Source organism: Melospiza georgiana, chromosome 3, assembly GCF_028018845.1.
Source record: "Melospiza georgiana isolate bMelGeo1 chromosome 3, bMelGeo1.pri, whole genome shotgun sequence".
Taxonomy (NCBI): Eukaryota; Metazoa; Chordata; class Aves; order Passeriformes; family Passerellidae; genus Melospiza; species Melospiza georgiana.
This window is the reverse complement of record NC_080432.1, coordinates 37,715,262-37,737,716: the sequence shown is the minus strand read 5'-3', so window position 1 is coordinate 37,737,716 and position 22,455 is coordinate 37,715,262. Positions and strand designations below refer to the sequence as shown.

The window sequence follows — 22,455 nt, the reverse complement described above, 5'->3', positions numbered from 1 at the left end:
TGTCTATTCCCAGAGACTTGTTTCAACTGAGAAAGAGAAATGCGCCAAATTAGTTTTTTTTCTTGTCTTAGTCTTAACAAGAAAACTTGATTCTCTGGGTACAGTTCTACTAACTTTGGCTTTCATTTCTGAGATTAAAACAATACTAGCTTGCATGCCTAAGCAGCCTTTTATTTTCAGAAAATAATGGCAGCAAAAAAAAATCAGTAGATGCTCAAGTAGATGCTCAAAGTTTTAAAAATCTTGGTAACATCCCCTTCTTTTGCCTCTCACTTCCCAAAAAAATATTTCACTTGATGCACAAATCATAAGCTTTTTAAAGAAAAATCTAACAGTAGGTTTTGGTCTCCTCTGATTTTAAAACTAGTCAGAAGCCAGAAGAACTCATGAGAGCCAGAGTTCTTTCCCTTATCACAGGAACTCCTGCAGCAAGGGCAGAGCTGTGCCTGGTGATGGAGCAATGACTGATGGGTGAGTAATGCTCCTCCAGCAGCAGCTCCTAATCTCGTTATATGGGGGAATGTGAGGTGATTAGAACACGAGCAGAAGTTGCTGTCAGAGGCACCTCCCAGTACAGGTGCAAACCAAATGAATTGCAAAGAGCAGAATTAATTTCCTTAGAAATGGCAGTGGCAGCTGGGCTGCTCCCAAAACTCACCATGGGCACAGGCTGCACCAAGCAATGCTAGCAGGAGAGACTGAAGCACGCTGAACTTTTCATAAATGCACTCACTCCGATCCAGGCATGCAGGAAAGACTCATCTCTGCCTGTATTCAAAGCCTGATAGATCTAGAGAATATCTGCCAAGATCTACTTAGCTGGAAGCCAGGGGTTTGGTGGAGCAGGCAGTATCAGCTTTCAGCAGCGTGCAGGACCCTGCATTTATATTTGCATGACTATACAAATGTGTGTTAGTATTTAGAAAAAAAACAGTTTTGTCTGGGGTTTTTTATTTTTAACCTGCTTGCCAATAAATAAACTTATTTTTGTGCATTTCATTTCTTGAATTTATTTTAAATGCAAGCAAGTGACTAAGTGAAGCACAAATTAAAAGGCAGAGTGGACTCCCAAGAATGTCACTTGAAGCTTGATTTACTGAAAGTTAGCAGGATGTAAGCTCTGATGTGCTTTTCTTCCTCTTGACATTGAAAATATGCCAGCACTTCCACTCCTAAGTGCCATAATGATCTGGCCTTAAATTTACTTTTAAAATTCTTTTTATCATGCACACTAGATGGTGCTCAAGTTAAAAAATGAATGGCAACTTCAATAGACTTTCCATTAGATTAGCAAAATACATTAACATACTTATATCCAGAAATCAGGGAAAACTGACTACTCACCTGAGCCTCTTCCTGATTGCTGATCATTTTACTAAAACTGCCTTTTTGCTGACTCCGTTCACAATCACTCCTGATTTTTAGTTGCATATTTATGGAATTTTTGCTGTGATTTATAGCATCCTGCATTGGTGAGGGTAGAATGAATTACCTGAATATGTGTACACAGTTCCAAATGCCATGGAAATGCACTTCACCAGCCATCAGAAATTCAGTCTCTGTGTTCATGACAATACTGAGTTTGTGGAAACATTTGAAAACAGAATTATTTCTCTCTCAGTGATCATATTGGATTAACCTATTAGTTTGTGGAAAATTTATCATACTTCTTGACATTTCAAGCAAACTGTACCAAGTGTACCAAGTCACTGACCTTTATCCCAACCACAGTCTGAGTTTTGAGAAAATCAGGCTCTTTTCAAGTAATGCAGAGAGAAGGGACTCAGCAATTCAGAGTCTGACACTATTCAATAGGTATCCAGTCCTGATAGACCCTCCTGAACTGGCAATGTTGGAACAAAGTGGTCACAGACACAGGTGAGAATGCAAAACTGGTGAGGAGCAGACACTGACAGCAATGCTGAACTTGCCACAGGCATGCAGGCAATGAATTAATCTGAAATATACAGATGCTTGAATCTGGATGATGACATTGCATTGATTAATTGGAGATATTTTCTACTTTTTCAATACCTTAATAGCTCTTCATGGAACGTTATTTATTTCTGCAGGGTTGATAATTCCTTGGGCAAACCCAGAGGCTGACTTGGGCTGCAGACAGATGGCCACTTGCAGATCTGGCTGTGCAGCTGCAGATGCTCCTGGATCTAAGCTATTTTTCTTCCGTGGCCATCAGAGGTTTTCCCTACTTCCCTCTCTCATTGGCAGTGGATTTACTTGAATCCTTGTTCTCTCATTTCAGAACCACAGAGTTAAGCCTAATTTTCAATCTAACTTTGAAGCAAACAGCAGTCCATCTATTCTCTCTGCTGAGAGAGGGCAGGGACTTTCAGCAGTGAATTAGTAGCAAGCAGCTGTTTCAGGCTGACATCTTCAGCCAGCATGGCAGTTTGCAAAGTGAACACCAAGCCCAGAAACACCAGCTGGGCTAAAAGGCTTAGCCCAGACCAGATAGCAGCTTCACTTTTGGAAAAATCGCGACAAATTATTCCAGAATTGCAAATCACTTGTCTAGGAGAAAAGGACATAGGAAGCAAAACTAATTGAATTTTACAGTACTTCTCAAATCCCCCTAAATATTTGATCACAAAACCCAAAAGTGATCTTGGTTCCTTTTATCCGACACCTGCTGCTCTGTCACAGATCAACATTACAAAACAAATGGCTCCAATCTGCTGGAAATAACAAAAGGTAAGAGAGTGTCAAGTGCTGTTTGCACAAAGAGGACTGTGCAATAAAGAAGTTCATAAAATCATGAGCAAAGTTCACCTTTATCCTCTACAAATAACATTTCAACTTCCCTGTGTGTACATAATGAAAAAAGCAATGTTTCATCACATACAACCACCCTGTATTTACAGTGTATTTGCCCATCATTTTTTGCCATGAAAGGAAAAGCATTTAACAAATTGTGAACAGAAATCACCATGGATTTAAATGTGGGGAGACCATTAGGAACTAGAAACCCTCACCCAGCCCTTTATTCAGAGAAAAGAATACATCTTTTTCTTCCTCACATCAGATTACAACACACATCCTCTGTAGGAACCAGTGACACCCACTGCTGCATCTGTCTAAATACAGACCCTGTATACACTACCAGCTCCTGAATAGTCTTTTTTTTCACCCCAGACATTGCCATGAGACTATAAATCTAAAAAGCATTTTTAAATAATTACAGGAGGATATTAGCCCTAACCTAAAGAGCTTAGAGCTTAGCCTACAATCCTTCTTCAGGATTCTTTGTTGCTGTCCAGGGGATTTGCACAGATGCAGCAGTTTGACCAGAAGGCCATTTCTAGAAGCCTACATGATTTCACAGAGATTAATTCTACAGTTCCTGTGGTGAGCATGGGGTTGCACCAGAGCATCCCCAGGCAGAATAAATTCATCTGCTCAGGAAACCATTTCTGTGACTATGCAACTCTGAGATATTGTCACCCTATCACCACATCTGAGCATGCAGAGAACTGAATGGATAAGGAGAAGTTGTTTCTCTATAATCACTCTGATTCTCTTTCAGGCACAACAGAGAATTAATTGCAAAGTAAAGCCCCTTCTCTCATTGAGGATTTTAGCAATAAGAAAACAGAGAGTTGGAATACACTGCAGCAGACAGTGCTTTCCTGGGTTATTTAGGCTGAGTGTCTGCCTTTGGTTATGTGCACCAGTGAGTTTAGGCACTGGATTTTGAACAGTACACGTAGGTTGGCCCAGATGGGCAGAAGGCTGAAATCAAATCAGCAAAATGAAAAGAGCTAGTGAATCAGATTTTCTCAAATTAACTGCTATTTAAAAATAATAAGCAACTGCAATTGATTCTCGTTAGTGCATCAAGGGAAGATGGAGAAAATCCAGAGCTAGGCAGTCACTTCATTTATATTCTTCTATTGAAATCTTGCACATTTAATCCATATGAGCAGTAAACAGAAGAAAGCTACTCAGCATTTAAGCAGTCAGTGTAATTACAGGCTGCCAAGGAATGTGCAATAGGTGCAGTTGCGCCAAACCCTAGAGCAGAACTCCTCTAAAAAAAAGCCAGACATCTTGAGATTGCAAGTCTGAAGCAGCCCCCATTTTTGGAAGGGGAAAATACAAAACCACTAGATCCAAATAGCCAAGAAACTGAGCAGGTTTAAAATATTTATCTGGATTTGAGTTCTGACTATTTGGCCAGTACACTGTCCAGGCTTATTGAGCTATAAACCCACATCAGATGTTTGCTGCCCTCACCCCAATAGGCATAAATATTTTATTTTGAAGACTGTGTAATTTAAAATAAAGTCTGATTACCAGTAAATTAAAGACCAACAGAAAGAACGGTGAAAAGGAAAGCATAATGGAAAAAAAATGGCCTTAAATTGAAAAATGAAGGGGTGAGGGAGCAAAAATTTCTAGATGTTTATAGCATCTTGATTATAACCCTCCTTGACATCATTCTGAAACACGAGTTAAAATCCATAGAGATTAGGGTTCAACAAAGCAAAGAAAACATAATATGGCAGCTTAGGGCACCTGAGCATCGATGAAGCAACTTAGAAGGGGAGTGGATCCAAATATACCATTGGGATCCAAATATACCATTAAATAAGAGGGCTGGCAGTGTATTCCAGTCATGCAGCAGTGGAATGGGAGTATCTCCAGAGGCCTCAGCCTCTCTGAACCATTTTTTATACTCCAAGGAGCAGCAGTGCCATGGAGCTTTCTTTAGCCACACAGTAAGACACTCTCCTTCTATGTATGCCAGCAGCACCAGCCTGCCAGGCTGTCCCCACACTTAGAACTCCAGAGCAAGAATCAGAGTGGTCTGTAGTGCCCAGGACAGCCTGTGTGCAAAGGGACACCAAGCAGTGATCCAGCCTTTCCTTCTCGCAGGCACTCAGCAGCAACTGAGCCAAACACCTGGGAAGGGGAGCATCATCAGGCTTTCCTTTCCTCTGAACACTTACAAGAAACAGGAAAGCAAGCAGAGAAAAAAGGAGAAAATACTTAACCATGCCTGAACTGTTCAGGTACAAATGGCCGGATGGAGCCTGGGCTGCTTGGAAAAGCCAATCAATCAATACTGGACTTACTGCCACTAATACAGAAAATAAACAATGTGGCAGGGTTATCCAACCACTGGGATTGAGTCAGACTCCTGCAAGCAGACTGGGCAACACAACTACCTTACTATAGAACAAATGCATATCCTAAGGATCAAAGGCATTCAGTGTAACTTTTCTTAGATTCATTGCCTGATAAAAAGATTAAAATTCCAATGGAAATCATGACAGAAGGAAAGTAAAGAAAAATAGAGCCCTTCATCAATGTTATAGTCTTTAAATTTTCATTGCATCTGCCCCAGTAACTTATCTTATTGAAAAGTTTAAGTATGAGAAGTTCATTTTGCCGGAGTGATGACTGGGCAGAGCAGACAGCACAATGGAGGAGTTTGATGAGTACAGCAAAAGCAAGTGCAGTGTCCAGAGAGCAGTACCAGAAAGGACACTTGGAAAGGATGATCCTTCTGTCATGAACAGTTGTACCCATGTAACAAAAGAAAATCACATTCAGTGTCCTAATCTCCTATATCCCGCTAGTTTAATGTTGTATACTCTTTCTTACTTCTTAGCTTCCCACAAATGCCTGTGATTTTATTTTTTTTTTTTTGCTATTGTTATACAAAATGGATTTTTATGTGCCTAAGCAAAATAAACTAGGGAAAGAGCCACTTTTAACCCAAAAGTGATATGAACTGCCTCCTCCACACTAATAAAACTATTGATCCAGATTACTGAGGAGAAAAACTCCAAAGCAATAATATAGCTAGCCAGCAGGGGAAAAAATCCCTAAAAATAAATCAGAGTTGCCATGTTCCTCCAGACTCACTGGGACTTAGTTTTGGTGAGGAAATTCTGCAGTCATGAACGGACAACTAGGTAAGGAAGAGAATCAGCTCAAAATCTGGCTCTAAACCTTTTCTTCCAATTATATTACCCAAAGCAGTACAGATCAAGATTTATTTCCTGAAGGTGATTCTCTTCCTTAAAAAACTCCATTAAGCCATTTAAAAACAAATGTAGTTTGAATATCAGTGCCAATTTTAATGCTTAAGGAGCATCCCAGCTATACAAAGTGGACTTTGATTTGAGTGTATCTTATATATTATTGGCCACAGACCGTTCTTTGGCCTGGCATCTAGGTCTCATCAACATTTAAATGAGTAATAATTAGTTTTAATTTCCATAAAGATCCCTCTGCTTAGCTTATAAGGAGCACACTTTAGTGTGTACAGAAAAAATGTATATTTGAAGAACCTTTGGCCTTGCCACAGGGGTAACGAGTGTCTGTAATACAACAGGGCCCTAAATCTCATGCAGGATTTTTATGCTACTTTGGTAACACTCATGCATCAACTACTTTCCTTGTTTTGTAAAGCAACCATGATGCATCTGAAACAATGGAAAAGTGTCACCATGTCAGACCAGCCTCACAGAAAGGCTTTCTGTATTTACAGTGGTTTACAAAAGTTCTGCATATACCATGGACCAAAACAAAACTCAGCTCTTAGCAAAATGTCTTCTCCAATAATTTCTGCTTTCAAGTAGACAGCAGAGCCATGGATTTTTGTTTGTTTTTTTGGGTTTTGGTTGGTTGGTTGGTTGGTCTTTATTGCAGGAGTGGTTTTTAAGATATATTTTTTCTTTTTTTCTGACTGCTCATGCAAAGGAAAGAAAAAATGTTTTATGTCCTTTCATTGCTGAGGCTTTGTATGTGTGATCAATACCTTCACAGTGAACCAAAGAACTGGGAGACTGAAGTTATCCCTTAGGTACCTATTTAAACTAGACATGGGAAAGGCTGTACAGCCATACTTTGAAAGCATTGAGTCCCTTGGACCTCCTCCTATTTTACTGAGATTCCTTGTGAGCCTGTCCAAGCCTGCTTGAAGAGATTCCCAGTTCCTCAGCTCTGCCAGCAAAGGACTGCTTCCAGAGATTATCCCCTCCCTGATACCAATGCTCCACACCCAGAAGGACTAGTGAATACAACTCATCTTGCGTATTAAATCCAAACACCACAGAAGAACTTGAGCTCTTCTACTTGGATCTACACAGGCATCTCTTTGGGGGAGATGGTGGAGGGAAGGGAAGGAGAAAAAGGTAATCCATTCTAAAACAAACATTTGAAACAGTATATAGCCTGTGGACTAAACATCCTGCAATCCCCAGGACAGACTGGGGAATTAGGGGATGGAAACAGTTGACTTGAACAAACCTGTGAAGCAGCAGTCCTTACCTCTGTTCAGAAGACATTTATATGATTCTCCTCTGGAAAAAAAAATCCAATTAATTTGCAGAAATTAACTTAGATCTCATTAAAGAAGAGGACTCAGATAATGTTCAATTTTTACATAGAAGCCACCAGTTCCAGGTGCTACCCAATGAAGATACAAAGTTTTTTGGTGCTAATACCAACCTGAGAAGTTTAGATGGGCCAGTTCACTGGAGACTGCAATGCACTGTAGCTTCTAATATTGCTTTTGTAGGCTATGAGTCATCTTGCCTAGATTTCAGTTCAATCCTAAGCAGCCTTCTGGTGCTCCAGTGTAAGGACCAATACCTCATGTCTCACTTTCCCCAAATTCTGAGTCTTCTCATCCCCTCGTTACCTACTTGTGTTTTAAAATCTCATGTAGTTCACCAATCTTCAGTCTTTTGACTATTCAATAGTCTACTGTAAAACACCAATGTAGAAATTTTGTTTCCTGCAAAAAGGGCCAAGAGTCACAGAGTTTGTACACAAAGACACTTTAATGCAAATCAAATAGTACTGTTTCATTCTAAGGTGCTCCACATTCTCAAACACCCAACACTGAGCTTCCCAGTTTTACCATTCCATTGAGAAATTCACTATTAGTCTAAAGAGCAGAAATTTTAAAAGACAACTCTTTAATTTTTACTTTTTTTTTATTTAATCAATACAGTTTTTCAATACCAACTGTTAAATCTTTATGAGCAACAGGAGCATATTCTGCAAATTTGTTGATCACTATATAGTACAACCTCAAAACTCTTATCCAAAACCCATGTATTCCAAAATTAGGTTTCCTCCCTCAACATGCAACATTTGAATAAAAAAGTCCTGACTTACTCCAAAAAAATCCACTATGCAGTTATATAAACTCAGATCTTTTGACAACTCCTCTGGCTTATGACGACACAGGTTTACATAAAGAAGCTTCAAAAGAAAATGAAAAATGAATATTATTTTGCTGAAATTTCCAAAGGATTCTAACAATTCCATAGCAGTACATATGCATAAAGACACTGTGTCCAGTAATATAGTATTTCTGAAGGACTATAATTGTTCTCTGCAAAAGGTTGTGGCGTGTTATACTGTAACTATATCAGAAACTACTGTGCAGTCATTCCATTTTATTTAAGCCTTCATAATTAGGAAAGTATCTCTCTTGAAATTATATTTATTAAAAAAAATAAATCTTACTTTAGATTACTAAAAAAAGTGCACATTATGTAAGTGCAGGCTCCATTTCACCATTTCTACTCCTTGTTTGTTCTACATTTTACTTCCAATTCCCAGTTTTTCATAATATGCTGCAAGGCTTGGACTGCAGAAACAAAGGCTATATTTGCCTTTAATCAAAATACCGGTTTTAAAGATGTTTTCATATGACCAGCACATTTCAGGCAATCTCAAGTATTTCAAAACATTCTTTACCATCCTACAGAATCAAATCTCCACCACTAAGTCGGGGCCTTTAAAAAATAATCTGAAAAGAGTACACACAGTACTTCAAGAAAGCAGAGCAGCTATAAAGTTGAAAATGGCAACATAGACATTTTAAACATTAAAACAATCCTCCTACATTCTGCATGAGGCCTCTGGACACAAAGACATTGTGCATTTCACATGTTTTTTTAGTCCCATATTTGTAAGTAGGGAGGCAAATTTTCAGAAGGATTTCTTATTTAGCTAACAGAAAAAGAAATCATATTGTAAATGCAGTCCTGTTGCTGCCTTGATTCTCTCATATCATGACAAGTACCAAACTTCTTGTCCTTGCTTACAAGGTTCATGTTTATACTCAGTGTTGTTGTTGATGACTGATATATGTTGGCTGGTTTTAAAATAAGTAACTTGGGAAGATTGATAAAGAAGTACAGAGCTCCAATTTGTTGTGGATATACTGTTTCAGTTTACAGAGGAATGTGTCATCTTCGCTCACAGCCAGTGAAAAATATTTTAACTCAACAGAAAGCATGGAATTGCATGATATTGTGATGAGGAGTTTCACAATTCCTACAAAAATTTAAATCATTATGCCCAAACCCAGCAGGAGGAACACAATTTGAGCACATCTTCCATCCACACTCTCAGTCAAAATTCACGGGTAAATCCTGCATCCATCTCTGGAGAACATCTTGAGGGACAGATGAAGAGAGAGCAGGTAAAAGCTAAGGTGCAATGCCTGGTGTGCCGTTTCTCTGTGCACTGTGGGCAGTGTAGGAGAGAGGATGTCCCTCTGCAGCTGCATGCAGAACTGCTGAAGGACAGAGCAGAAGTTGTTCCAGCCATCAGTCTCCTCCAGGCCTTACCCACCCCAAGGCTGGGCTGTTGGAGCCTGGGGAATGGCTCTGCTGGGCAGAGGTGGAAGATTATTTCCAGTGTATCCAGAGGAAGCACCTCAGCTTAGAGCTGCAAAGGATTCTTCCTTACCTAGGCTATTTGATGCAAAAGATAATGGTACCAGGCAGCTGGCTGCTGACAGGGAGCTGTGTTACCAGTCACTCTCTCCTCAGAGGGAAAGAACAAAAAATGACTCCACATCAGACTATTACAGATACTAATACTTTTTGTCAAAAGCAGGAACACACAGATTCTACAAAATACTGTCTAGACACTGGAGCACACTGACTAAAAGAAATCATTTGAGTACAGGCTTAATAAGGCAGGGTAAAAAAAATCTACCACCTTACAGCTAACAACACTTGGAAAATGAGTCTGCTGTGTGTGATTTCAGTGATGTCTGAGGGAGACAAAGCTCGTTATGTTCATGTTTTTCATACTTTCAGTCAAACAGATTGCTGAATAATCATGTTCTCTTTATTCTAATGGGTGAGGAAGCTATTATACAGAAGGTGTTTCCATATGTTGCAGTTAATAAAGGCAATTCTTACTAATAAGAGTAGGTTGTCTCCATTCAGCTGTCTGATAAAAAGCCCTCCTGTTTAGAGGAAAATGCAGATCCGGTGCCTAGAAGACTTCTAGAGCTGCACATTTCAATGGCTACTGGAAAGTACTGTAGGTAAATGAATCCCAGGTCTTCTCCAACTGAATCTGAATCAATGACATTCGCTAAAATGTTCAGGGCACTAGGAGCAAGCACTCCATGTCATCAACTTCTCCTTGTATCCATCCTTTTCTTGCTGGTGAAGGACAGTGGACAAGACCTGTATCCATCATTATGGAAAATCATCAGCAAGTCCCTTCAAGAGGTCAGAGTGCTTTCTTCTTTGAGGAAGCATCTGGGTCACTGTCTTAGGAGCTCAAAAAATCCTACATGGAGAGTATGGCTAGTTTTAGGCTGAGATCACAGATGCTCTTTCAGACTGAAACAATAAAATGCATGGGGGGAAATAATTTTTGGGCGATCACCCAGAAGCATGAGATGTCACTTACATCCTTGTCTTTCTAACCACAAAGCTGGGTGCATGCCCACAACTGGATGAAAACCTCACGTCTGTACTATGCTGTTGGAGCTATCTGGTAAAGAGAGAAAAAAAAAAGTCTTGAAGCTCATCTCAGTTTGCTATGATGTGTTCAGTGTCTGACCACATCTTTAAAGCCATATGGAATCCAATCCTGTTGAAGGACAACTTGCCTCAGATGATTGATATATCCCTAGGTTCACACAGCAGTGCTCCACGCTGGATTTCTCTGGATTTCAAAGTAGGGCAGAGATTGTTCACCTGTAAGTACCTGAGTAGAAATAAAAGACCTGCCTCTGTTGCCATTCCCACCTTCAGGGAGACTGACAGTTTCCTACAAGAAGTTACAAAAGGCACATCATCTCTCCATGGTAAGTATCCACCTGTAGCCTTACATTTATGAATTCAAAGCATTCTGCAAGACCTCTTTATCCAGACATATAAAAATGTAGAAATTATTTTGTGGAGAGACATTACTAATAGGAAATAAACTGTTTCTTCATGTCTTCTGGGAATGGTGTTCTGCTGGTTTTCACTATTCAGAATAGGCTTCAAGAAATGCAAAAAATACCCAAAGAAATAGGCAGATGTTTTCAAATACAGAGACAATGGGACCAGTTCCTACACATGCACCTAGTCTGGCTGGATATTTACTGTCACACATCATACTTTCCAGGATTTAAACACAGCTAATATGGCCAACATTTTCAAAATTGGACACTAATGATGGACATTTCCAAATTCAGTCTAAGTTTCAGAACTGCTGAACAATACCTTGTCCTTGTGGACATTCAGTATAGAAAATCAAACCCAAGGTGACTCAAGCCAATACTGAAAAATAAGAACACTCCAAGTTTGCAGTTCTGTTTGAAAATGCAACACCTCAAGGCTAAATCCCATTTTAAAGACACTGCAATGATTTTGAAAGCTGCATATTTTTTGTTGAGCCACAAGAAGGCATAGACAAATGTGATGGGTGGACTCTGCATTCATTCAGTGGGAGCAGTGCAAACAGCCCCTCCCTGACCAGCCAACACCGTTGTCTGGGAACAGAGGGAATCCAGGATAGGCCTGTACAGTGAACCAGAAGAAGCCCTGGCAGAGATGAGGGAAAACAAGGGCTGCTGTTGGATCCTGCCCAGAACACAGAACCCGGCCACAATATGTCCACACAACATTTCTGTCACAGAGATGTGGGAAGTCCTGTTACGTCTGAATTCACAATTAGACATGATTTTGACATTATTATGGTGCTGATGCTGTTATATCTTCAGTGTATGATGGGTCCTGGCTCTGTTGGGGCCTGCCTATTGTTCATGAGAGACTTTGTCTTTGCAAAGATCGGAGAACAAGGTGTTCTGGAAGCTCTTTTCAGCTGTGACCTGGTGAACTTCTTACGGATTTTTCTGTAAGGAGGGAAGGAGGAAAGGAGGGGAGGAAGAGAGAGACAACAGAAGAGATAAATCTCAGTCTTTAACAGAAGACTGCACAAGAGCCAATAACAAACATAACAAATACTCTTACCAGAGCAGGGAGGCTAGTTCATGGAAAAAGAGACTTGCAGTCAACAAGAGTCAGCCCTGTCCAGCAACTGATGATTCAGACTTGTCTGATAATGGTTCATCGAAAAGTGAATTGGTGTTAGATAATACTTGAATAATAATATTTGATTACATGAAATCTTGGGCCAGAATGCCAGGTAGTGAATCCTCACATGTGATATCAGTAGTGGAATGAAGGACCACAGGAGAAAGGACTGTGTTAGCACCCAGTGAACATGCTATCTCTGTAAGGGTGGGAGCAATTGTTATTTACACTGTGCCACTTCCACAGATGACCCACAGCTCTGGGCATTTTTACTAGGGCCATTCAGGGGCAGTAAATTCATTTTCACCTTTGACTTTCAGCTGATAAATGAAACATATTAACTCCAGGTGGCCATGTTCTTTGTATTGTATTGTTGTTTGTATTGTTGTTTGTATTGTATTGTATTGTATTGTATTGTTGTTTCTATTGTAATCCTAACTATCCAAGGATAGTTAATTTTGAGGCATAAATACTTGTTATGTTTCAACTGCTCTGTCTCTTTACTAGTATAAGTCAATAACCACAATGCTGAGGGTATCCAGAGTATGGCATCAGAAAAGGTACACACAGAGTATGCCAAGAACCATCTTCAGTGGCAGAGACCTGAACATTAGATGCTGCTGGAAAATGACCAATTTTCTGAATTTACTGAAGAATCCCAGCCTTTGTTTTGGTAGTTTTACAAATTATAGGGATTTTGAGCTTATGGAAATGAATTAAAGCAAACTGAGGCCTCTAATACTTAATGAGACCAGGCTTTCTAATTCAAACTTTTTGACTTGAAAATGTGACCTACAAACTACAGGGTGATAAGGTGCCTACCTGTATCAAGGTTCTGAGATGGTAACTCAAGGAGTGGTTTTTCCCTTTCATCTAAGTGGGCTGTTACCTCTGAAACTGAAAAATGGTGGCACATGACATTGAAAATACATGATCAGCTGTAAATAAATTCTATTGAATTCTAAAATAGTGATTGGTATATTAAATTTCAAACATTAGTTTGCTACTAGTTAGTTACAGCTTGAGTGGTCCCCAGGGATGTGAGCTTCCATGTTAACTGGGCCACAGAAGAGCACATAAGGGGGAAAAAAACCAAACATGCAAAAAGCAGAAGAATATACTCTGCTATTAGAAGTTAAAGGGAGCCTGAAAAATACATCTGTTTTGGTTAATATATTTTAAAGGTTCAGAGATGTATTCCATTTTGAAAGAAGGATATCTTCATGTCCTGGAATACCAAATTAGGCTTTAGCACCATTCAGCAATAAGTAAAACAGAAGAAAAGAAGAGGAATCACCAGAAAGTTTGGTTTCAGCTTTTCACCCAATGCCACTGAGGAAAAAAAATTTATTGCTTGAGTATTTGCTTTATATGGTCATCTTAAATTAGGCAAAAAAAGATATTTAATTGATTGCAAAAATATGCAGTATCTTCCAGAATGGTAAAAGCATAGAAATGTAATCTTAGACTGGCAGAAATGTTTCTATCTAAAATAATGAGATAGCCAGGCTTTATGAATTCATGTGAATAGACAATAGCTATTACCCACACTGATCACTAAGGGGGACCATCTCCACAAAACCTTACAGAAGTATTTGTTTGCAAAACTTTATCTTTGTTTACAGAATGTGGTCATTAATCATTTGAGAAGCGCAAGGTTCAAGTAATATCAGATCATTGCTTACCCTACTGAATTTTTAATAAGGCAACTTTATAAACTGCCTAGAGGTTCCTGCTTATGAAAGTAATTTGCAGCTGACACTACATGTAAGGACAGTAAAGGATTTGAGATTACTGTCCATACAAAATAATGACTAATTGTAAAGTAAAAGATACAGGTATTCCCATTAACCACTAGTTCAAAACCAACACAAAGAAAGGCAGGACAAAAAGGTCATTACATTATTTTATCAAGCAAGCCACAAACAGAGTAAACTCCTCACTGAGTATAAAAGAAACTAGCTCTATATACTGTCAGAAAAAACTAATCTGCTAGGCACTCTTAAAAGGCAATCCAGCACTTCTGCTTAAACAGAATTGTGAAAATGCTTCCAGAAATTATCTTTCTGGGATACAGCCTTTCAGAAATAAAACTGGAAGAATGGAAATTTCCACTGACTGCCTTACATGTTATATTTAAACAATCATTTTTTAAAAGCCAAAACTGTTCTTTTTACTGCAAAAATTATAGAAGAATTTAGCATCTAAATACAGTCTAGCCTTTTGAGACACATTCATCAGGTTTCATAATTCTTCAGTCTTTTTAACACTTGAACATGCAGGTTGCAATAATAGCTGACAAAAGACAGGATATTCAAAGATAAAATTGTTGTCACCCTTTCACTCACAGCACATTGCCCTCCCTCAAAGATACACTGAACTAAGGGCAGAGTCAATTTTAATGCTCAATTTCCTGTCCGTCTTTCAGTTAATACCAGCCATATGTTTTAATTACATCAAGCTTTTATCTGGCAATGGCAATAAATGGCTTTAATATCTGTATCGTTGGTAACATCCTTTGCAGTTGTTAGGACAGATTAATTGCCATTTCCCCTTTTTTTTTTTTTCTTTGACTTTTGTACTAGTTCTTGAAGCATAATGCATTACAGGCTTGAAAAGTTAATTCAAAACTATTTTAAAGCATTTGCTTTGAATTTCCAGTCTTCTTGAGACCAAAAGTATGAGAATGAGCTAATTATTTAATAGGGAATCAGTATGTAAAACCCACTGTGCTCATTTTGAGGTAAAATGTGATGCACTGGTGTAATGTAGGAATAATACACATTTTTTATGTCTGCATGACGCTTCATATAGTAGCTGCAGATAAAGATACACAAAACCCTTGGCACATAGTCAGGGAAATATGGAAATGTACATAAGCCTTACTAGAGGTCTAGATAAAAACCTAATGACCCTGTTCAAGTTTCATACACAGACTGGAACCTCATGGGTAGAAACAATAGTTAGGCTGTACAGGGCATTTATGCCATGCTTAAATTTAATTGGGAGAGTCATTACAATTAACCAACCCTTTCTCAGGATCCAAGTGTGTTCCATGTAACTCACCATCTGCTGAAGTGAAGCACAATCCTATATAATCTATTCTGTCCAGATTTCTCAGGAATAGGATAACTGGGAGCAAAATTTCACATTTGCAAAAGCTGACTCAAAGTTCCCTTCTCTAATTCTGCCACACACTACAACAGCATCAATTTTTAAACTTGAGTCGCATAAAGAGAGGCCTCCAACTGGCATTAGTCAAGACTGTGTTTTCAAGCCTGTTCTAGTAGGACTGGAAGGCATTGCCTGCTTTAAGTTTGTTGATACAGACTGTTACTGTGTGCTATATATAAACTGTTGTGCATCCATGTTGCCTCCTCTGCATTGGACTCAGAGTTGTGATGACTGCGCTGACTTTGGTCTTGTCAACTGTACCAACAGGACTTAAGAAGAAATATTAAATAAATACAAGTTATGCAAGAAGTTACACAGTGAAAGAAATTAATTGCATGCAAATGCCTGCTGATATTTCAGCAGATGACAAACCTTGTTTTGAAAGAAACCTTTTCCTAGGAAGAGGAATTGCCTTCAACATACATGCACTTGTGAGATGCCCATAACTCCTCTTAAATATCAAGGTCCAGAATTGCTTTTGGTGCTCTGTTTCCACTAAAAATACACTATTACCTAATACAAACCTGGCTACAGAGTCTGAAACTCAAGGACACAGTTTTGTTTTCCTCACTCTCCCTAAATTAGTTTGATATTTTTGCCTGAGTCTTTCTTAGACTGATGACATTTGAGCAACATCCTCATATGTAAGGACTGGTGCTGTGGAAATCTATTGTTATCCAATTGCTGGGAGCACAAGGAGCACCCCCAGGTCAGCAGCAGGCATAAGAAAACTGATTTCCTGCACAATCATAGTTGAAATTCCATAGAATCTCTCCATTGGGGTGAAGTATTCTGCTACGACTTTCCAAGTGTAAACAGCAACATAAATGTGCTAGATGCATAAATACTGCCAACGCTGGCAGAATTTTGTGTTCTGGCACAAATTATGCGTGAAACTTGCAATCAGTCTAACCACAGAGCCATTCAGAAAGAAAACAAGGAAGAAAACGTATTCTACAGAAATGTTTGTGAAGTTGCTGCTGTTCCAGGGCAATATAAATTTTGTGCAATCTAAATTTTTGGTGCAAAATCAAGGCCACTTAGAAAAAACAAGTATTTAAAAGAATAACCATAATTCTTTGGTGGTTATTAGATTAAATAATCACTTACTTCTCTGAAGGCTTCTCTTATCCAGAGGTATATTTTAACTATTCAGTGAATTAAATTACAGGAGGGGGTACTATCCTAGAAAGTTGATAGGCTTTTTATTAATATCAACAGGTTTTAAACGTAGTGAAATGCCATAATGTGTGCAGTGCTGCCTGCTGAAAGAGAATTTAACTGGGATGAAGCTGTAGGCACAGATCCTTAGAAACCTGACATGTTACTGACTGAAGGACTCACAGCACTTCCTACATTTCTACCTGTGTGCAAATGAGAACTATTTCATTTAACTCTTTGGTTTGCTGCTTTAGATTTTGTTTTCCCCCTCAACACTTTCAGGATGAAACTTTCCCATATTGCATTCAATTTTAAGTGAACCTCAACATGACAGAAACGAGTTAAAAATAGTTTTGGAAGGCAGGAGTGGGTTGACACTGATACACCTTTTAAAAATAAGGGCCTTAGGAAGTGGTAATTTATAAAAACCAAAGGGAAGACTTTAATAAGCATGGGACTATTGGAAGGCTGTTGCCATGAGCCACATAGCTGCATTATAAAACCCATGCAGATGGCAGATAGAGTGATATAACCTTTATGAGATTAAAGAGGTGCTGCTGTAGACACGCCAACATTATTTAAATGTTTTAAGAGCTTATCTTATTTTTCTCCTCCTAGCAAGGAAATGTTTTCCTTTGCTAGTGTTTATCTGCCATTATTTTATCAATATTTATGGAGCAATAGAACACTGTTCTCTATGAACAATAACTTTTAGACACATCAGTTACTAATTACAGCATCGGATCTTCCTAAGCAGCTTAAGATAATGTATTTTTTCAAGTACTGCATCATCTTGAGGGGTTCTCCCTTGTTTTGTGTTTCAAAGCAAGAGCTTATAGATACTATGTGTGTATAGAAGGCCATTAATAATGGGGTTAAAGCATTTTCTTTATTGCGAGGAGAAATCCCAGGTCTAGGGTTTAAAGCACAGATTTCTATGGCTGTGCCATGCCTGACCTACTGTATGGCAAAAGCCACCTCTGTCTCTTTTTACCTGCTGCTGATTTCAATCAAAATCACCTTGGAGCATAAATCATCTCTTTATGTGCATTTCTAGAGTGCCAGGAACAACAGGTTGATCTACTATTGAAATATCTACTGTGGAAATTATTTCGATAGAGTTTAATTGCAAACAACTGTCATGACTTTTGGAACAATCAACTAGTTCAATAGATTTTTCCATATTTTCATTTCCCCTGAAAATATTTCATTAATATTCTAAAGTGCTTTGGTAGAGAAGGAATTAAAGAAACAAAGTCCTACTCTCAGCACCACTATTCGTTTTTCAGTTGAATACTGGAACTGAAAAAAACTTCTAACCCCTAAGAAACATTATGAAGAGATGCTGTCATACACCGGTCATGGCATGATGAATAAATCTCCATCCCAACAATCAGCAGTGAGATTGTCCTCACAGTTCACCTGTGAGCTTGGTATTTAGCACCAGGAGGCTAAGGTCACCTACTGCTGAGACAACAAAGGTGACACATCAGTTTGGGTGCAAGGCTGACTTCTCACAGAAGCCAGAAGCACTGAGGCCCTACCAGGGGTAGAAAGAGTTGGAGAACTCCATGATCTAGTCTAGGAATGATGGACACCACAGACTGAACATGAACTTTCCCTGTGTTTTGAGCTCGCAAACCTCAGCAGGGACAGCACCTCACACACAGCAGTGATGATGGCAGAGCCATGCAAAGGGCTGTGTTCCTCAAACAGTCCTTCCCTCAAGGAAAGGAGAAAAGCCTCTCTTAGAATTCATGGCATTTCACCAGTATCCAACTTTTTAGAGTGCAATAGAACTACTAAGTCCTAGCAAAGGAAGCTTGATGGAATGGGTAAAAAAGTAAATTATTGATACTCCTTCAAACAAAACAATGGCTCAGGCTACAACAGACTTGTAACCTGAGCTACAGGACAGCTGCTCTGCACTTTATCTGAAATTCATTAGCCTCCCCTTAGTTACCTTACCCTGCAGAGCCTGCAAGGCAGGAAGCCTGCTTTATCCAATAAAGAGTTGCTTAACCTCTCCTCCCTGGGAAGGACACACAGATCACTGCAGATGTGTCAATACACTCTGGGAATCCAGGGAGCCAGAAATCCTTCCACAGCTCACAGGCACAAACACCAGCAGATTTCAAGGCAAATCCTTTATTTTTCCTAACTATATCAACAGGGTGAAGATGAATTCCTACTCTACCAAGAGGAATTTTCAAAATCATCTATTTATTCTGCAGCAGGATGGCTATTCTGTATATGGATTAAACATCACCTGCTATGAGATGAAAAATTTACCCACCTGGAAGCATATAATTTTTCCTGAGACAAGCAAGAACCTAAAGAGAAGGTGCACCAGAGCAAGCTGGCTAACAGTGGAGCACAATGTTGTTCTCAACTACTCGCCAAACACCTTGCATATTAATTCACAATTATAGCATTATCCCAGACTCTAAAATGTCAAAAAGGTACAGAACATAAAACTTCTGTTTCCAGCCTTGAGCTACAAAAATTAAGTGCCATTTCCCCAGCAACATTAAATACTGCATGGAAAACTTTCAAAAATATTGTGTCAACTAAATATGCTTATTTAAGTCCAAGACAACAGAAAACTCCCTATTATATTTTTCATTGGGGGAAAAAAAAGAGATGCTATACTTCTACAATATTATTAGTATTTTTCTGTCTTTCTTTTCTTACCTTGCTTATTCAATTAAGGTTTTGGCCTGAACGCTGTGATTTACAATATTAGAGTACACGGTGATTTACAATATTACAGCTTATAATATTACCTGAGGCTCAAAAAGATTGACAATATGCTTCCATTTTATCAATTATGCATACACTTTTCCTGGAATAACATATGTACCAATAGGGTATATTTGGAGGAGGTTCTTGGCATCCTGGATACTTGCTATTAAGGAAGGGCTGAAAAATAAAAATTATTCAGTCTTACCAGAAACAGTTGGAGAGCCAAATTTCCCTCACAAGCCCATCCCCTGGGGCATTTCTTCACACCATCAACCTCTTGCATAATCAGCATTTCTCTACACACAGAAGCTCCAGTGCAGAATATGGATTAGAAATCTGTAGTGTGACATCGACAGAGGAAAGCTTTGCCATAGAATGATTTGATGCTCATCTCTACCGTCATTTTCATGTCAAAGGTTGAAGATTTTTTAAATTTTTTAAAAATATTTGTGCGACCAAAGGTCTATTCAAGTTCATTTTCTGCCACTCATCCTGTTCTCCACATTTATGGCCAGCACTTTTCACATCAGTATCTCATAGTTCTTGTGGGACTGGCTATTTAAAAACTGCACAGCATCCTAAAGAGTAGGTGTACACCAATATCACTCAAGTTTACAAAATGGTGGAGCTAGAGAAAGGCTGAATTAAATTACTGTCTGGTGTCTCACAACAAGAGGCAACCTCGGAATTTTAAAGTTTGGATCTGTATTTTCTTTACAAGAAAAACACTTGAATAGTATTTTGTCAAGTAAATGTTTTAGCCTCTACTCATAGCACAAGTTACAAAAACAGACAGTCAAATCTCCTTAGATGTTTGACAAGAGCTGTTAGTTATCTCTGTGATTGACTTTCACAGTCACAGTCAATATGTTCTCCATGGTATTTTATATTTAAAATGCCTGTGTAGTTACTTATGCAAGCTTTTTTCACAAAAAGAGACCAACTAATGCTTGTTTTTCCATAGCCTTACCTACATTTATGCCAGAAGGTCATGAGTTTAAAAAAACCCCAAACTGTCAGGGAAAGTATTGAGAATGAATTATTAAATAGATACAATGAAATATGGACTAATTCAGAATTAAATCCTCTATCTGTAATTTGAAATTAAGACTCTGATAGAGGACAACTTAGAAATTAAATTTAGTGGGCAGACCTGTGTGAATTTTAAGAATGTGAGGATCACTGACACCATATTTTTGAACATACCACAGTACAATTTTATAATCTTTTTTGCTATTTAACTTTAGCAACAATGTGTTCACCACAGGACTTACAAGATTTTCCTGCCTACATGTACATTATTGCTGTGTATTTCTCTGCCTTTAGATGAAATAATTCTTAACTGTGTGTCCAACTTCTATGAGTTATTGCTCACATAGCACCGGAATCATAAAAAGTGAAAAATATATCTGAACAGTGATATTGAACAGTATTTGAGGATTACAATCATCAGTATCTAAGATCTAATGTGAGAAACTAATAGGGTTTATGCATAGGAATGGTGAGAGTGGACTAATTTTAGCCCTAAGCTGATGTTACTCTGGCCTCACTATAGGTAACAATTTTATAATTAATGTTATCTCTATCTTTACTTTGATATTAAGCATGTTGGTCTAACAAGTTTGCATTTTTATTTTGCTTTGTTTCCCAGAGAAATTGGCTTCCCATACAAAGATGCTTATTTATAGAAAAATTTCTTCTTGTTCAAAACCAAATTGGTTTTAACTCCCACAATAGAAGGCAGCCAAATATTACAAGATGACACATTCCCACTGGGTATGTGGATTTAGGAAAAAGCTAAGCAGCAAGCTAACAAAAAGCTAAGCCCAAAGACTTTCAGTTAAAACGTTCGATAAAGAGGATTGGGTTCAGCTACATCAAATCCTCTGTGCAAACACAAAAAACAGCTTCTGAAAAAAACCTTTTGAAACCTTGCCAACCATACTGCAGGAAACTCTAAATTTGTCAAGAACTTTAAGAAAACAGGTTAAAAGAACAGGTTAAAGATGCATGGCATCCCAATCTAACCTCAGACATATAGGGTGTATTGGGGACTATATGATATACTTTAGCTGATGGACTGAGCTCAGGATTAGATTTAAGGGCGTTGCTGAATTGGGTCTGGAAGGTCCACCAAAGAAAACATTGGTTTTGGAAAAGTCAAGTGCTTGTATAGGAGCTTCTCCAGCAACATCTATGTTTAAGGCAATCCTTAATGCATTTATTGTCCCTGTATTTCATATAAATTGTTGAGGTTTTGTTTCCCTCCCAAGTTTCCCAAGACAACAAAATTTTACAAAAGGGCTTATTTTGGAAATTGTATTTCCCTTCCCAAATATAAAATTTTCTCGCTATTTCTGCACCTACTGTATGAATGTGAGAGAACATTTGTCAGTGGCAGTGGAGAAGATTGCAAGTGGCGGAGTGACCCTTCTAAATGCACCTGTGTTTTTTAGCTGAGCCATGTGAATTAGCCACATTCAAGCTCTGACCTAAGATGCAATTACAAAGCAAACTTTGGTATCCAAGCCCCCCTGGAGAGGCAGCATATTTGAATTTCTGCTCACAACAGGGCAAGATCATTTCACAAGAGCCAAAGGTGTGACTTTCCAGGCAGCAGTAACTAGGTCATTTACAGCCATCTGTTCCTAGCCTCAGCCTCCCTGCGGTCATCACCAAAGCTCTGTGCTAATTAATTTTCACCTACTAATCAGCGCAGACAACCCTGAAACTAACAAATCATCCAGTTTCAGTCAACAGCTTTTGGATTCCTGTGGGTGGCATTTCCATGAGACTTCATTACCAATAAAGGTAAAGAGTTTTCTTTGAAAGAAGATTCCCTCTAAGGCTTCTGACCTGCTCCATGTGGAGCAGTGCTCTGGAAGAATGAGGAGGCTTCATCTGATTCTTCAGAACAGGTGTTACCTGTTCTTTGCCTCCAAATCTTCTAGCAAGCACTTAAGCACCTTCTTAATTTTGTGTCTGAGGAGTTAGGTATATAAATGCTTGGAGATACAGACTTAAAAGACCTGATTGACTTGTCATGGGAGGT

General features: G+C 38.7%; 1 protein-coding gene across 3 annotated transcripts in view; it reads right to left on the bottom strand.

The window, feature by feature from the left end:
- The window catches only part of MTA3 (metastasis associated 1 family member 3), a 167,606-nt gene that overhangs the window by 23,326 nt on the left and 121,825 nt on the right, over positions 1–22,455 (bottom strand). The window contains exon 19 of one of the 3 annotated variants that reach the window (XM_058020134.1): positions 9,113–12,142. The exons of 1 other annotated variant lie outside the window; for it this stretch is intronic. In XM_058020134.1, the coding sequence (XP_057876117.1) occupies positions 12,007–12,142 (136 nt within the window). In that variant the 3' untranslated portion in view covers positions 9,113–12,006. Of the gene's footprint in view, positions 1–9,112; positions 12,143–22,455 lie in introns of those variants that run through there. One more of the 3 variants, XM_058020135.1, reaches the window with a different exon arrangement.